General features: G+C 59.1%; 1 protein-coding gene across 1 annotated transcript; it reads right to left on the bottom strand.

The window, feature by feature from the left end:
* Positions 1-176: 176 nt before the first annotated feature.
* HSF1 (heat shock transcription factor 1) lies at positions 177-16519 on the bottom strand. The gene is given in 14 exon segments (XM_028533743.2): positions 177-382; positions 459-528; positions 604-663; positions 739-844; positions 1996-2058; positions 2060-2266; positions 2350-2486; positions 2578-2674; positions 2758-2819; positions 2899-2974; positions 4032-4156; positions 4384-4520; positions 4843-4951; positions 16227-16519. Coding segments are annotated over 14 exon segments (1572 nt in total). The 5' UTR covers positions 16344-16519.
* Positions 16520-16680: the final 161 nt, after the last annotated feature.

The raw sequence follows: 16680 nt of genomic DNA, 5'->3' as shown, positions 1-16680 counted from the left end.
GTCCGTCCGTCCGTCCGTCGGTCCATCTGTGAATACACCTGTACATTTCTATAGAAGTGGAAAGGGGGACTCGTGTAAAAACCCAAAATACAATCTGACTGTGAACACCCACAGTCCTGGTCAGTCCAGTGTGGCTGTGAAGCCCCAAGCAAGTCACGGCGAGCAGCCCGGGCCCTCTAGGAGACAGTGGGGTCCTTGGCTTTGGGGGGCTCGGAGCCCGTCAGCAGGGAGATGGTGGGGTCGTCGGCACCGTCGTCCCCCTCCGAGAAGTAGGGGCCCTCGCCCAGCTCGAAGAGCACGGGCAGGTCGCTGCTCCCCATGTCCACCGGGCCCGGCTCCATCAGGAACAGGGGCTGTGCCGTGTAGTGCACCAGCTGCTTTCCTGGGGGCGAGGCTGGGTCAGGGTGCGGGCGGGAGGGGACTGGGGGGTGCGGGGGGCAGCGGGGGGCTTCCCTCACCTGAGTCGGGGCTACTGTCCTCCGCTTCCAGAGGCTTGGGGGGCTCCTGGGGAGACAGGAGCTCCTGGATCTGCTGGGACAGGAGGATGGTGAGGGATCCTGCTCGCCCCTCCTCCCCGCCCCACCCTGCCTCCACGCTACACACACTGGCCAGGCTGCTGTCCAGGTCCGGCAGGTTCATGTCAGGCACCGAGGGGCTGAACAGCTGCGAGAGAGGGGGACAGTCAGGTGGCGCCCGACAGCGGGGCAGGGCTGGGGCAGGGGGAGGGGCGCGCCTCACGTCCAGTAGGGCGGTGGTGTCCACGCTGAAGCCGTGGCTCGTCAGCACGGTCTGCAGGTTGTCCAGGTTGGAGTCCATGGCGTCCAGGTGCTCGCTGAGCTCGGCCCTGGCCAGAGGGGGTGGACAGTCGAGGCCCTGCCCCAGGCACCCCCACCCAGACGCCTCCCCTGTAGCCACCGCCCTCCCTGCTGGAAGCCAGAGGGGGGGGCGTGTGCGTGGACAGAGCGGGGGTGCCCGGCCACTGTGGGGATTGTGGCCTGGGCCATGCCGGCTGCTCCCGTCGCTGCCGGGTCCCGCAAGGTCCATAGCAGCCCTTCAGGCTGGGCCAGGGCAGCAGGCGCCCGGAGGGCTCCGTGTCAGAGGCCGGGGCAGTTGCACAGGAAGACAGTGGGGGTGGGGAGGGGGCTGTGCTCGGTGTGCGGTGGGCTGGTCTCCGCCCTGGCGCACGGGGGAGAGACACCCAAATACGGTGGCCGTGACGGAGAACGTCCTGGGCCACCTGGCACTCCTGGACCATTGGACACGTGGCCAGGCCAGCTCCTGGAGGCTCCCACAGGGCCCAGCCCTGCCCTGGGAGAAAGCAAGACCGCAGGGCAGTAAGGAACGCTAGTCGCCACGCCAGGCTGGGAGGCCTGCCCCCCCAGTCAGTGACATGGAGCACTGGCTCGGGCCCCAGAGGGGTGGGGGCGGGGGGCGCTCCTGCTGCAGAGGGCCCGGGGTGCCCGTCCACCGGGCAGGGCCCAGCGGTCCACAGCTGGGGAGGGGCCCGAGCTCTGGCAGAGCCCTCCCCCCTCCCCAGTGGGGACAGCGCTAACCCTGGCTGGAATCGGCCATGCAGAGAGGAGGAGGAGGGGTAGGGGAAGAGGCGGGCGACCCCAGGCATCTGTGGAGTGTGAGTCAAACTGCAAGATACAAAGAACAGAGCCCCCATGGCATGCAGGGGCTGGGCGGGCACTGGACCCCCCGCCCTCGCACGCCCGGCCTCTGGGGCAAGGACTCTGTCGGGCAGGAGAACCAGGTGACAGCTGGGTCCAAGGCGGCCCAGAGGCAGCTGTAACGGGCCACACACGCCTGGCTCCGGCTGTGACAGGGCCGTGGGGAGGCCAGGGTGGCCCTGGTCTCCCGCCCCACCCACTCCAGCTCTGAGCCCAGGACCAGGTCTGCAGACTCACCCCCAGCAGCACCTGTGTCGAGCCCCCCAGGACAGTCCCAGCCAGAGGCTGGGGCATGTCCAGAGGGTGCAGGGGCAGCACTCACTTGTCCAGGCAGGCCACGCTGAGGCACTTCTCAGGGGGCGAGGCGGGCAGGGTCGAGGGGGGGCCGGGCCCCCGCATCTGGGAGGGGCGCGGCCGAGGCGGCGGGGGTAGGCTCACTCTCCCGCAGGATGGAGTCGATGAGGGAGGTCGGGGACAGGGGCGTCTCCGCCATGGCGGTCAGGCGCCCGGGGCTCGCCTCCTCCGCCAGGGGGCTCTGAGGAGGGCTCGGGGGCTCCTCCTTGACTTGCACCAGGGGGCTGCTCGACGGGGGCCTGGGGGGCGGGGACACACATCAGCGGGCTCCTCCGTGGGCCCAGCCCTCCGCCGACCCCCGGGGAGGTGACCGGGTCCCCACCCCTCATCCACACTCCTGCTGGGGGAGGCCAAGGGGCTGCTGGTGGTCAGCTCGGTGATGTCCGAGATGATGGGTCCGGAGCTGGAAACGGCGTCCGAGGAGTAGAGGCCGGAGCCGCTGTAGGCCGAGGGCGGAGCCTGCCGTCGGAGGAGGCGACACGTGTGGCTCGTGCTGAGGCAGCGCCCGCCCGCGCCCGCCCCCGCCAGGCCGGTGGCACCCGGAGCTCACCGAGTAGGGCCCCGGGCCGTGGAGGGGCTCCAGGGAGTACTGCCGGCCGTACTTGGGCAGGGGGTGCGCGGAGCCGCTGTCGTTCAGCATCAGGGGGCTGCGGGGGAGGGCGGGGTTAGCTGTCTGCGCCACGTGGCACCCAGGCCCCAGCGCGGAGGGACGGGCACCCCGGCGCCTCACATCTTTCTCTTCACCCCCAGGATCCGGTTGGACTGCACCAGCGAGATGAGGAACTGGATGAGCTGTAGGGGGTGGGGGGGAGGCGTGGTCAGCCTGGCCAGGGCCGGGGCCCAGCGGGCGCCCCACAGGCCCACCGCGCACCTTGTTGACGACTTTCTGCTGCTGGGCGTGCTTCTGCCGCAGGCCCGCCACCTCCCGCCACAGGGCCTCGTTCTCGCTGCAACAGAGCAGGGCGAGGTGGGGCTGGGCTGCCGGGGACGACCAGACAGTGCTGGCCGGACCCCACCCTCCTTGCTGGGCCGCCCTTCCAGGGGAGGACGCGCAGAGGGTCAGCTGGAGGCTGAGGTCAGACACGGTCCGGGTGCGCTGCCTGCACCTAGGGCCGGGCTGAGACCTGCGGGAGCCTCCCGGGCAGTCCAAGAGGCAGACCCTCAGGCACAGCCCCACCCCCTCACCTCTACCCAGACGGACCCTGAGGGCAGGCAGGGAGGCCAGAGGGACAGGGGCAGCCCAGCTTTGCGGCCGCACCTCTGGCGGGGCTCAGGGCCTGGGAGTGGCTCCAGGTGGCCCCAAGGGGCGGGAACAGCCACCTGAGCGCATGCTCCCGTGCTGATGGGCCAGCCCCCAGCCCCCACATCTTCCCAACACCAAGTCTACCCTCCCGGCCGCACCCCGAGAGGTGCCCGAGTCTGAGAGGCCCAGCAGCCACTTCCGGGGCATGGGGGCCACGAGGACCTGCCCCCGAGCAGCTCTGAGGCCACACTGAGCTGAGGACAGACGCCGGGCTGGTGTCCTGGAGGCCCCGGGGCTCTCAGGTCCACGGGAGGAGACCCAAGCTGGCCTTCCTGGGGTCCCGGCTGAAGTGGGGACGCAGGGCTGGTTATGGGCCACCAGGCGCAGGGGTTCAGAGAGCCCCACCAGTATTCTCACTCCCCAGGCCTGAGGCGGGGACAAGCCAAGCCGAGTGACCAGGGACAGTGGGAGCCAGCAGGAGGGGCCGGGCCCGCTGGCCTGGGGGAGGGCCTGGAGGGCTGGTGTGAGCAGCCTGAGGGTGCAGCCAGCGCTCAGAGCCCACCTCCCGGGACAGGAGGCCGAGGGGCGGGGGCCTGAGGGTGTGCGCGACACACTTCCTCCCGAGTTCGGGGAGCGGGAGGCCCAGGGCAGCTGCCACAGAGGCTGCAGGAGGCCGGTGGTGGGGAGAGGCCCTGGACAGAGGGGCTGGCTCCCAGTGTCGACCCCCCGCCCCCCTACGCCCCCTTCCCCGCGGGACCTACTGCTTCATGGCCAGGAGCTTGGAGTCCATGCTCTCCTGCTTCCCCTTCATCAGCTGCACGTCGGTCAGCAGCCTGGTAACGCTGTCCTGGTGGATCCTGATGTCCTCGCTCTTCAGGGCGGACACCTGGGTCCCCACAGGGAGGGTCACCGCAGAGGCCCCCCCGGAGGGGAGGCACGGGACACGGGGGAAGGGCCGAGGGGCCGTGGCCTGGAGGCAGGCCCTCTCCACCGCAGCTGCCGGGGCCGTGCCCAGGGGTCCGGGACGGCCGCGCAGGGAGGGGCCCGTCAGGACAGCCGGTGGACGGGGCTCCCCCCCATCGCCCGGAGGGAGGCCGGGAGCCGGCTACTCACGCTGGTCACTTTCCTCTTGATGTTTTCGAGGAGCTGCTCCTGGCCGCGCAGGAAGCACGGGTGCTGGAACTCGGTGTCGTCCCTCTCGGGCTTGACCAAGCCCCCCTGCTCGATGTGGACCACCTTCCGGAAGCCGTCTGCACGGGGTGGGGCGAGGGCAGCCCTGCCTCAGGTCAGGGGCCACAGCCCCTGCGACAGCTCGCCCAGCCCCACCTGAGGACCAGGGGGGGCCCTCCTCACGCCCAGCACCCCAGCCCCGTGCAGCTGCCCCTCCCCAGCAGGTGTGGCCACCCCTGGCTGGGGCTTCCGCTCTTCCCGGGGCCCCGGGCCCCCAGGTGCGTGGGCACCAGGCCTGCCCCTGGCCAGCACAGGGACCGAACCCGGAGGCTCTGCCCCCCGCCACAGACAGGCCCACCGTGCCGGCACCCGCCGCCCCTCCGCGCCCGGGGCGGCACTCACACATGTTGAGCTGCCGCACAAAGCTGGCCATGTTGCTGTGCTTGAAGTACTTGGGCAGCACCTCCTTGGCAAACTGGCCCTGGTCGAACACGTGGAAGCTGTTCCCGCCCTGCCAGGAGACACGCAGGGGCCAGGCTCAGCCGGCGGGAACCCCGGGGTCGCACAGCTGCTTCAGCGCCAAGTTCACACTCGTGGCGCTCCAGGGAAGGTCAGGCCCCTTCTTTAGGGGGCCCTGCGTGAACACTGACCGGCAAACTCACCGTTTACAAACAGCTACGACCCCAAATTAGGCAGCCAAGAAGGCGGGACCCAACTTTAGTTTCTCCGGAGGAGAACCACTGAGACCCTGTGTTACCCCCCCCCCCCCCCCCCCGTTTCCCCTCACGAGAGGGTCAGGGCCGACTGCGAGCTGGTGCCGGCGCGGACAGACGACCCTCGGGACCCTGGGCAGGAAGGACACTGGGAGCGGCCCCCCCCTGCCGGGGAAGGGGGTAAGTAGACTAGCGGACCCAACCTCCCCCCAGAATTTATTGGTAAAACGCTGTGCATTTGGTCTGACCTGTTTCAACTCCAGTCACCCTCAAAGTCCTCTCCTTGTGACGCAATGCACCTGTCAGGACGTTTTTCCACTGCTCAGAAGTTTCTGAACTCATTGGCTTTTTTAAAAAGATGGACTGACTGATTGATTTACAGGGAAAGAGAATCATTGCGTGGTTGCCTCTTGAGCGCCCTCTATTGGGGACCTGGCCTGCAACCCACTGAGCCACACCAGCCGGGGCTGAACTCATTGGTTTTGATGTCTGTTAGCGCTTCGGCTGTTTTTTGTTTGACCACTTCCATACTGGCAAGACATTTCCCTTTGAGGAATTTTTTCATCCAGGAAACAAACCAAAAGAAGTTTCCTGGGGTGAGATCAGGTGAATGGGGAGGGTGGGGCCCAGGGCTCATGCCGTTTTTGGTCAAAAACTGCTGAATGCTCAGCACCATGTGGGCAGGCACGCTCATAAATCACCCATCGTGAAATGGGCAAATGTGCTCAAAGAACCTAAAAAAAAAAAAAAAAAAAAAAAAAGGAAAAGCACTGTAGCCAAACGAACTCAGCCTCTCACACCACCACCAGCTGGTGCGCCGATTCAGATGGGCTCCCAGAACGCTCACTCGGCAGGGGAACCTGTAGTGCGAGGGGCCTGTCCTCCAGGGGACGGTTCTGGGTTTGTCTGGGTCCCCCTTGTTCGGGCGAGGACAAGCCGCAGTGACCCCGCAGTGACCCCGCAGTGTTGCTCCAGGGCCGGAGTGCTACCTTTCAGTGTCTACGGACGTACGTGGTCTCTCCAGCAGGGACCCAGTCATGCAGCAGGAAGAACAGGCATTTATTGAAGGAGATACAAGATACAAGAAGCGCTGTACACAGGAGAATGACGCCTTGGTCCCCTGCAGAGCAGGCACCCTGGGACCTCCCACAGCCCTCCCAGTCGCCACCAGCTGTCCTGTAGTATTTTCCTGAATCCCACCAACGGTGTGAACTCTCTTCCCCTTCAAAGATGATTTTGGTTTTGGGAAAAGCCCGAAGTTGCAGGGCACCGAATGTGGGCTGTAGGGGGCACTGAGTTGCTGGGGTGACTGGATGTTTCACCAAGAAACTCTGCAGGAGACACGATGCACGAGTGGGTGCACTGTCGTGCTGAAGCTGCCAATCGCCAGGTGCCCACAGCTGCAGCCTCTGAATCACCTGAAGTTTCCGCAGAGGAAGGCTCAAGCTTAATGCAAAATCTGATGCAGATTCACTGGTCTGCTCACTCAGTCACTTTGAATGTGACGGCCACAGTCACATGCTGACTCAACAGTGTCTACTGCCCCCACTGACTAATACAATGAAGTCACTGTTCACACATGTGCATTCCGGTTCACTCTCCTTGGCTGCCAGGTTACACTGATGTCATGCAAACCATTATTGTTATGTTAACAATGGCTGGACTTTTCCCAGACCTTGTATATGTGGACATTGAAGCAAAAACACCCTAGCTGGTGTGGCTCAGTGGACTGAGTGCTGGCCTGAGAACCACAGGGTCACCTGCTCAATTCCCAGTCAGGACACAGGCCTGGGTTGTGGGCCAGGTTCCCAGGAGGGGGCACACAAGAGGCAATCACACATGGATGTTTCTCTCCCTTTCTCCGTCCCTTGTCCTCTCCCTAAATATAAATAAAATCTTAAGAAAAAAAAAAAGCAAAACATGTAGATATAGAGGAAGGCTTAAAATTTCCTCTTACAAAGAAGCAGTAAGTAACTGGTAAGAAAATGTTACAGCCAACCTTTTCAAAATTTTGAAAAATGAAACAAAGGGCCCTGGCTGGTACGGTCAAAAGGCTGCTGGGTGGACCCAGGTCAGGGCACCGGCCCCATCTGTGGGCCAGGCCCCGGTGGAGGCACGAGAGAGACAACTGGCCGACATACTGCTCGTGCATCGACGTTTCTCTCCCTGACTTCCCTTCCCTCTGGAAAACACATAAAACTACATTAACCAAATGGTGGTGGCTCAAGTGCTACGGATGCACTGTTCCTACTTTGTTGAATAAATGCTGCTTCTTCCCTGGCTGGGCAGCTCAGTTGGTTGGAGTGTCATCTGATACACCAAGGTTGTGGGTTCGATTCCCAGTCAGGGTACATTCAAGAATCAACCAATGAGTGCAGAAATAAGTGGAATAACCAACCTCTCTCTCACTCTCTAAAATTAATACAAAAAACTTATAAAAATGCTTTTGTTATATGCCTTTTTGACAATTTCCGGAGAATAAGTCATTGAAATAAGTTTTGTTTGCTTCACTGTGTTTGTTTGGACCTGAAGCTCTCTATCTGTATTAAAAGCCTTTTCCCTAGGGATGTTTAATTTTTAAACCTTGTGGCTGCCTAAAACGGGCAGACAACCTTTGGGGCAAACAACAGGCACACTGGAAAACTGGAAAGGAAGAGCTAGGGCATGAGATACGGAGGTATCTGAAGAGCTGGGAAAGCCACATGCTGGGGCAGGGCGGTGTGCGCGTCTGAGGGAGGCCTTGGGGAGCCCTAAGCTCACGCCGCTGGCTGACTGGGGGGCTCTAAAAAAGCAGAAAGCAAAGGCCGGAGTTGTCAACTGCCATTGTTGCCGCAAGCACCATTGTTCCCGCTCAGACCCCTCCCCCACATACAGTGTCACAACCCAGGGAGCTGGGTTGCCCTGCCCTGGGGAACACTTAAGGCTCTGCCCCTCACTATGTAACTGGGGTAACAAGACCAAAAAAAAAAAAAAAAAAAAAAAAGGCCCCAAGGAAAGAACAGATCAAAGCTCCAGAAAAAATACAACTAAGCCAGGAAGAGGTACCCAACCTATCAGATACACAGTTCACTGCACTGGTGATCAGGATGCTCACAGATTTGGTTGAATTTGGACACAAATTAGATGAAAAAATGAAGACTACAGCAAGTGAAATGAAGGAAAATGTACAGGGAACCAATAGTGATGGGAAGGAAACTGGGACTCAAATCAACGGTGTGGACCAGAAGGAAGAAAGAAACAACCATGTAGAAAAGGAGGAACAAACAAGAATTCAAAAAAACAAGGAGAGGCTTAGGAACCTCCAGGATATCTTGAAACGTTCCAACATCCGAATTACAGGGGTACCACAAGGGGAAGAGGAAGAGCAACAAGTGGAAAAGTTATTTGAACAAATAATGGAGGAGAACTTCCCCAATCTGGCAAAGGAAATAGACTTCCAGGAAGTCCAGGAAGCTCAGAGAGTCCCCAAGAAGTTGGACCCAGGGAGGAACACACCAAGGCACATCATCATTACATTAGCCAAGATCAAAAATAAGGAGAGAATCCTAGAAGCAGCAAGAGAAAAGGGGACGGTCACCTACAAAGGAGTTCCCATGAGACCATCAGCTGATTTCTCCAAAGAGACCTTACAGGCAAGAAGGGGCTGGAAAGAAGTATTCCAAGTCATGAAAGGCAAGGACCTACATCCAAGATTGCTCCATCCAGCAAAGCTCTCACTTAGAATGGAAGGACAGATAAAGTGCTTCCCAGATAAGGTCAAGTTAAAGGAGGTCATCATCACCAAGCCCTTATTTTATGAAATGTTAAAGGGACTTGTCTAAGAAAAAGAAGATAAAAAACATGTACAGTAAAATGACAGCAAATTCACAATTATTAACAACCACACCTAAAACAAAAACAAAAGCAAACTAAGGAAACAGCTAGAACAGGAACAGAACCACAGAAATGGAGATCCCATGGAGGGGTATCGGTGGGGGAGTGGTAGGTAGAAAATAGACAGGGGGAGGGTAGGAATAGTACAGGAAATGTAGAAGCCAAAGAACTTATATGTACGACCCATGGACACAAACTAAAGGGGAGAATGCAGGTGGGAGGGGGAGGGGGTGTGCAGGGTGGAGGGGAATAAAGGGGTAGAGATGGGGCAACTGTAACAGCATAATCAATAAAATATATTTAAAAAATAAAATAAGAGTCCCTGCTCAGAGGAGATCAAAAGCAGATTTGAGCACAGGTAAGAAGGAATCAGCAAAGGTGAAGACAGGCCACAGGTGGCAAACAGAAGGCCCGCGGGCCGAATCCGGCCCTCCACCTTGTTTCTGCCTGGCAGCAGCGCCAAGCTCTCACTTAACTGTTAAGGAGCAGTTACACCTATACAGTCCCGAAACTATTTTGGCCCTTTGAAGGCAACCTTGAGGCTGATGTAGCCCCCGGTGAGAATGAGTTTGATACCCCTGAGATAGGCCAATTGGGATTACCCAGGCCAAGAAACAGGAAGGGAGGGAGGGATGGAGGGAGGAGAGGGGAGGGAAGGGAGGGGAGGATGAACAGATTCTCAGGGGCATGTGATACGCCACCAAACTCTGAGATATGCATAATGGACACCCCAGGAGAGGAAAGAAAAGAAACAGAAAGAACATTTGAAAAAATAACAGCCCCCAAACTCTCCAAGTTTGATGAAAAATATCCAGGAAGCTGGATAAACTCAGAGACGGACACCTAGACACGCCACAGTCGAACCACAGACAGCGGAGGCGGGATGGCGTCTGGGCAGCAGCAGGAGGGAACAGGCTCGTCGCGCACCGGGGGCGCTGGCTCACGAGGCAAGCCGCCGGCTGCTACCAGATCCACCGAGGCCAGAGGCCCGGGGGTCAGGGCACACACCTGGGCTATGGGTACAGTCCCTGGTTGGGGTGGGTATGAGAGGCGGTTTCTCTCTCTCTGAAAATAAACAAAATCTAAAAATAAGTAAGTAAATAAAAATTGAAAGGAAAGAAAATAACGGAGCAAGCCCCACTTCTGGGGTGGCAGTGAGAGCAGCCCCACGGAACCACGTCTGAGTGAAGCAAGCACAGGCTGCTGAACTAACCCAGTCTTTGGAAACCGCCCCACAGGCACACAGCACAAGCAGCAGCACTTCCTCCCGAAAATCCGCTGAGGCCCTGCAGGCACGGGGACCTGTGGCCCACGCTGGTTTGCCTCCACTGACACCGCGCCTGGGAGGGCGCGGCCCCGGGACGCCTCGCACCTCGGGTCCCAGGCACGTCCCAGTCACGGTCACTGCGTCCCAGTCCCAGTCACTGCGTGTCACGAGAGGGTGGGTCCCAGCAGGTTCCCTCTGAGGCAGCTCCAAGGCGAAGAGGCAACATGCCCGGTGGCTGCAACCAAGAGACAGGGTTCCCGTCTCCACCCCCCCACCTCCAAGGAACGGGGGGGGGGGGTGGCTCTCAGGCAGGCGGTACAGACCCCCGTGCCAGGGGAGGCAAGCCCTGTGAAGCCCCCAGGGCAGTGCTGGGGGAGCACACTGCACTCGAAAGACAGGGTGCAACAGTCCAGGCCCAAGGGTGCTCTGGAAAACAACAGGCTACCTGAACCGGAGAGCAAGAAGCCAAACCGGGCCAGCTTGTCCCCGCAGCAAGGAGACAACTGAGGGCTCTCCCAGGGTCAGAAAAACCTCAGAGGCTGACCTCAAAACCGACCGCCACTCAAACTCAGTCTGGATCAGGCTGCTACGCAGTGTCTGCCCCAGGACACCGTCAGGACCCACCAGAACCCAGGGCGGTCAGGCGGCGATCGCAGAGTCTGGAGGGCGGCAGGAGGCAGCGAGCTCGGAGGTCAGGAGAGAGAGGAAGCAGACCCTGACCCGACAGCCCGGCCTGGGCACAGGGCACAGCAGCGAGAGACAACAGACCAAGCTTGCTGGAGGGGGAGAGGGGGGAGATGGCCCGGAAGTACTAAATTATCCAAAATGTAGTTTTTCTTTTCCTTTTCCCTTTTTTTAAAAAATAGTTTCAGTGAGAGAGAGACATCCAGTTTTTGTCATTCTACTCATTTACGCGTTTATGGGTTGATTCTTATATGTGCCCGGACTGGGGATCGAACCCACAACCTTGGTGTATTGGGACAACGCTCTAGCCAACTGTGCTACCCAGCCAGGGCCTGAAATGTAGTTGAAACAATAAGTGTGACCCATACACAGGGGAAAAACCTTGAATTTCAAAGAAAACATTACCAACATGTTCAGGGAAATAAAGAAAACTGTGTAGTTCAGTGGACTGAGTGCCGTCCTATGAGCCAAAGGGTCGCTGGTTCGACCCCCAGTCAGGGCACAGGCCTGGGTTTCCAGCCAGGTCCCCAGTAGGGGGCGTGAGAGGCAACCACACACTGATGTTTCTTTCCCCCTCTTTCTCCCTCCCTTCCCCTCTCTCTAAAAATATATAAATAAAATCTTGGAAAAAAAAAAAAAAGAACATTGTGAAGAAAGGTGACGCCGTAGAGCCTCATCAGACGGTGACAATAAGGAGGTCCCAGGTGTAGAGAGGAACCGAGCGGAGACTCTGCAGCTGAAAGTACAGCGAGCAACTTAGGATCCACCAGAAGGGCGAGCTGCAGGCTCAAGACCCGGCAGGGAACACGGGCTGACAGAGACGACGGAAGAGGGCGGGCACGGAGAAGAGTGGGCCCAGGCCCACTCCACAGGGAGAGGGGAGGGAGCACGCCGGAAAGAATATTCGAAGAAGTGAGGTCTGAACACGCCCCAGATTTCCTTTCAAACACATCCGCAGACACGGCCCGACGCTCCGCGTACGCAGGCCCCCCATGCTCTCTTTCATAAACGCTCCTCTGGTTCTGTGCTTGCAGCAGGCAGATCCTCGCTTGTTTTTAACGGATTTATATTTAAGTACCTTTTTTGAGCAATTGTAAATGGTATTTTAAAAAGTCAATTTCCCATCACTCATTGCCAGTATACAGAAATATAAACAAAATTCATTTTTAGTTCAATAAGTGTTTAGTAGATTCCTTACGATTTCCTTTTAAGGAAAGGAAAGTTGTATGTTTAGAAATACAAGAAAATAAAGTTGTTCGTCTTATTTTTTTACTTTTTAGGGTTTCCTACGTAGACATTCGTGCTATCTGTGCATCAAGACCGTTTACATACACCTTTAACATGATAGTACACACATCTTTAATTTCTTTCAAATCCTCCTAAGGTCCTGGGCAGGACTTCCAGTGCAACGCTGACGAGCGGGGGAGGCAGACCCCGCGTGGGTGGTGACCCCCGGGGGAGGGCGGCTGTCCCTTGCCACGCCACCTCCGAGTCTGAGGCTGGGCGCAGCTGCTCTCGGGAACCTGCTGGAATGAGGCTGAGGAAGTTCCCCGCTACTCCTGGGTTTCTTAAAAAAATACCACGAACATCAAATTTTGTCAAGTGCTTTTTCTGCATCAAATAGTATGATCATGCAGTCTTTCTTCTTTAGATCTTTTCAATTGAATAATTAAAATAAACGTTGAACCACACTTGGAATAAACCCCATTTGTTGGGACATTACCCTGGCTCGCTCCTCTCTCTTGACAGATGCCGTGAGAGACGCCCGTCTGCGGGTCCCGGGCCTGCCTCTGCCTGACTCAGTGCCCGGGCAACGCCTGGCCACGGCTTGAGCTGCAGAGTCCCCAGCTCTGGTTTTCTGGGGAGAAATGTGTTCCGCTGGTGTTCCTTCTTCTCCGAACGTTTGAGTTTGCCTGTGAAGTTACTGGGGCCTGGAGATTTCTTTTCAGGAAGGTTTATAACGAGGAATTCAATTTCTTCAGTAGACTCAGGACCACTAAGGTTACATTTCACTTTGGGTGAGTGTCAGCCGGCTGTGGTTTTCGTGGAACCGGTCCCCGGTGCCTACGTTGCCGAAGAGTTGTCCCCAGGGTCCCCTCCCCACCCTCTGTGCCCGGGGACGGCAGGGACGGGTCCCCTTTCGTCCCTGATGTTGCTCATGTCTGTCTTTTCTTTGTGTGCCAGTCACGCGACAAGTTACCGATCTCGACCTTTTTAAAGAACCGGCTTTTGAATCCTTTCACTGTGTTTCTGTCTTCAGTGTGACTGACTTCTTCTGTCGTCTTCATCCCTCCCTCCCTCCCTCCTGCTTCCTTCGGGCTCACGCTGCTCTCCTGTATCTCCTGCCCAGGGTGTTTCTTTCCCAAGACAGTTGTCGAATTCCCATCAGGCACTGCTTCCGGCGGGTCCCATGCACGTCTGGAGGGCTGCCGGCACGTCTGTGGCACCGGAGACGAGCGACACACAGAGGGAGTCAAACGAGGACAGCTGTGCCACAGCTGGGCGGTCATCGCGGAAGCCGCCCTGGCTCAGGGAGGCACACCGCACATCTTGTTCCTGGGGTGCTGTAACCCGGGGCACTCACTCAGCATTTCGGGTAAACCGCCACATCCCCAAGGGCGGGGCCCATGGGACCTGCAGGATCCTGCCAGCCGCCTGAGAATGGGCGGGGCAGGTCTGCGGGCCTCGACCTGCTGAAGGGGTGGAGGTGGGGTGGGCCGGCAGGCCGTGAGAAATGGCCCAAGGCCAGCTGAGTGCCCAGGTGTGACTAGGCCAGTTCTTGGAGTGGTCTCCGAGAGCTGGGGACCTAGCTGCAGGAACTGGTCTGCTCCAGGCTCTCTCTGGTCAGAGACCCAGCCTTGGCGACCAGCTGCACACAACTGTCAGGGTCATTCCTGCTTCCGAAGGGCTGAGAAGTATAATGGCCGGGACTACGGTGAGGCCTGAGAGCCAGCAGGGGTCAAAGTTAAGCAGGGCCTCCTAGTGCAGGTGGACCTTAAACTGTGCCCAAGTGCCTCCCAGCCTCACCCTGGCCCTGCTTCCCAGCTGACACAGGCCTGGCTGGCGGCACGTGCAGGGGCATGGAGGCGAGGGGGGCAGCACACACTTGGGTCGGGAGAGTGGCGGCTCATGTCATCGAGCCCCGTACCAGGACGAGCGGCAGGACCTGTCTGGGGAAGGGCCTGTTCAGCTGGGGCGCCACACCAAGTATATCTGTAACCAGACAAGGATTTGGGCAGTGACCTGTTGGCTTGTCCCTCCTGCTGGGCAGAGCATAAACAATGCAATCTGGACCTAGTTCCTCTGGCCGGAGTCTCTGGGGCTGGAAGCACCCCCCACCCTGCACCAGTTATTCAGCCTTGAGAGTCAGCCTCTGACCTCCCCTTGTCTTCTGCAGCAAACCGGAGGGTTTCCCTTGGCAAAAGAGTGAGAAAACTTCCAGCACAAAGGGGAAGGCAGCCAGACTCTGGGCCACGAGCCTGCAGGAGACCCTGTGCAGATACTTGACAGAGGCCGCGGGGCTTGTGAGGGCATCCTTGAGGCCGCAGGCACAGGACCCCCTCCCGCCTCCCGCACGGCAGCTCCACAGCCAGCCCCCGGCCGGCCCAGAAAAGGGCATCCTTCTGCCCTCGAGCTGGTGCTTGGTGTCTGCACTCGTTCTGGCACAAGTCCCCAGGGCGCCCTGCCCCCACCAACACGTGCACAGACCAGGCAGGATCGAACCCTTGAGCTCCCGCTGGCTCTTCACTCCCCCATGAAGAACTTGCCAACAGGGCTCACGTCTGGTGTGGCCACAGGGAGCGGAGGCTGTCACAGGTCTGATGGTGCTGGACCTTCCTGACCCAAGGCTTGCCCGGAACACAGACCGTGGGTCCAGGGAGTACACAAGCAGCGCCCCACCTACACGCCCCACAATCTCCAAGCGGAAACAGCAAGCAGATTAAGGGACAAGACAGACTGTCATAGTAGAATTTAACTTGGAATACCCCAGGGGAACTCTGATGCTGCTCCCCAAACTGGGTGAGAGTGTTCCCTGAGAGTTCAGGGAAAGGAAAAGGAGGAGGAGGCAGAATAAGGGAAGACAGAAGCCTGGGGCCATGTCTTTTGGTCGGGAAAGTTCAAGGTCTAGAACACGGAGATGGCGGTAACGTGACAGCCTGTGGGAAAGCACCCTGACCCTCCTTGGGACGCGTGCTGCCAGTGAAGAGACAGGTACCAGGGAATGGAGAACACCCACACAGGCATCGCTGGGGCCAGCGGAAGTGTCTCCACCAGGAATGCCACACGATTTCTAGTCTCTTCATTTCCACTTTTTGGGCAGAGCGGAGCTTCAGCAAACAGACAACCTAAGAGTGGGAGAGCCTGGTCTCCAGCTCAGGGTAGCTTCAGTCCTGGCTTTCCTTCATTCCTGATGGCTTAAGAGTAGGAAGGGAAGTAGACTCTGAGACTTAGCAGAGTCTGAGAAGCCCCGCCCTGCGTGCTGGCACGCACGTTTCGGCCCTCAGGAGGCAGGGCAGGTCTGAGGCACAGGGAGCCCCTGCACGACCAGGGCCGCCTTTCTAGAGGCCACACATGTGCCGGCCCTGGGCTTCGGCTCAGGCCTTTGCGGGGACTCGCGGTGACAGCAGGATGTGGGGAGCAGGTTCTCTTCTCCAACTTCAGACAGACTCTGATTTACCTCTGCAGACCGGAGCTGCACGGTCTGGCAGGGTCAGCCCATGTAAACAAGCCTGCTGCCAGGCAACTGGGCGCAGGGACGGGAATAACGACGCCCTGTGAGGAATGAAAAGCAAAGCTGCTCTCGGAGTCCCAGCTGTGGTATCTGGTCATGGGTTTGAGCCTAACCCGAACTTCACGATGTTTCACTTTCTTCGCACTCGCTTTCCTTTTTGCAGTAGATTCATCCAACGCCCTCAAAGCCATGGCTAAGTTCTAAATTTTTCCGAATAGCTACCGACCACACAATTGGTAATTCATTTGGGAAGACAGAGAAGGCCACTCGGACATAACGTTCCCTAGCGAAACTGAGTGCCGTTTAAAGAATAGGCGCACCTCCGCAGTTGTCCAACACTTAGCAAAAGCCCAAGAGAGGTCCTCCCTCCCTCTCCATCCCGGGAAAATTGGCGCGGAGAGGAGCCAGCAAGGAGCGGGCCCCGAATGCTTCTCCTCCCTCCGGGCCTCCCGCACCCACACCAAGCGACCGAAGCGGGGGCCTGCACTGCCCTTCCCGGGAGCGCGTCCATCCTCACCGGGCTCCAGCAGATAAGCGCGTCGGTGTCTGGGTCGCTCACGAGGGTCCACAGCTTGGTCAGGAAGGCCGGGACGTTGCTGGGTCCCGCCGCGCCAGGGCCCACGGGCAGATCCATACTGGACAAGGCAGGGAGAGACAGAAGTAGCGACCGCGAAGTGAGGCCGAGGCCAAGCTAACGCCGCCGCCGAGTCTGCGGGGCGGGCCGCGCCGTAGCTGCCCGCTGCGCACACACAGTCCCGGGGCCCAGCATGGCCGCCGCCATCTTGCGACGGGCGCGCTCACGCCGACACCACCCTTCTGCGTCCAGGAGGCGCGCGCTCGCCGGCCCCGCCCCGCTCGCCGGCCCCAGGCTCCGCCCTGGACGCCGTGCGCCTGCGCAGCCTCGTTTCTCGGCTCTCCACCAATCAGACCTCACGGGACGGGCCAGCCGCGCCCTCTGACCCCGCGGGCCC

The sequence above is a fragment of the Phyllostomus discolor genome, chromosome 7, assembly GCF_004126475.2.
Source record: "Phyllostomus discolor isolate MPI-MPIP mPhyDis1 chromosome 7, mPhyDis1.pri.v3, whole genome shotgun sequence".
In the NCBI taxonomy this organism is placed as follows: Eukaryota; Metazoa; Chordata; class Mammalia; order Chiroptera; family Phyllostomidae; genus Phyllostomus; species Phyllostomus discolor.
Note: the sequence above shows the minus strand (reverse complement) of the source record. Positions and strands in the feature narration are given on the sequence as shown.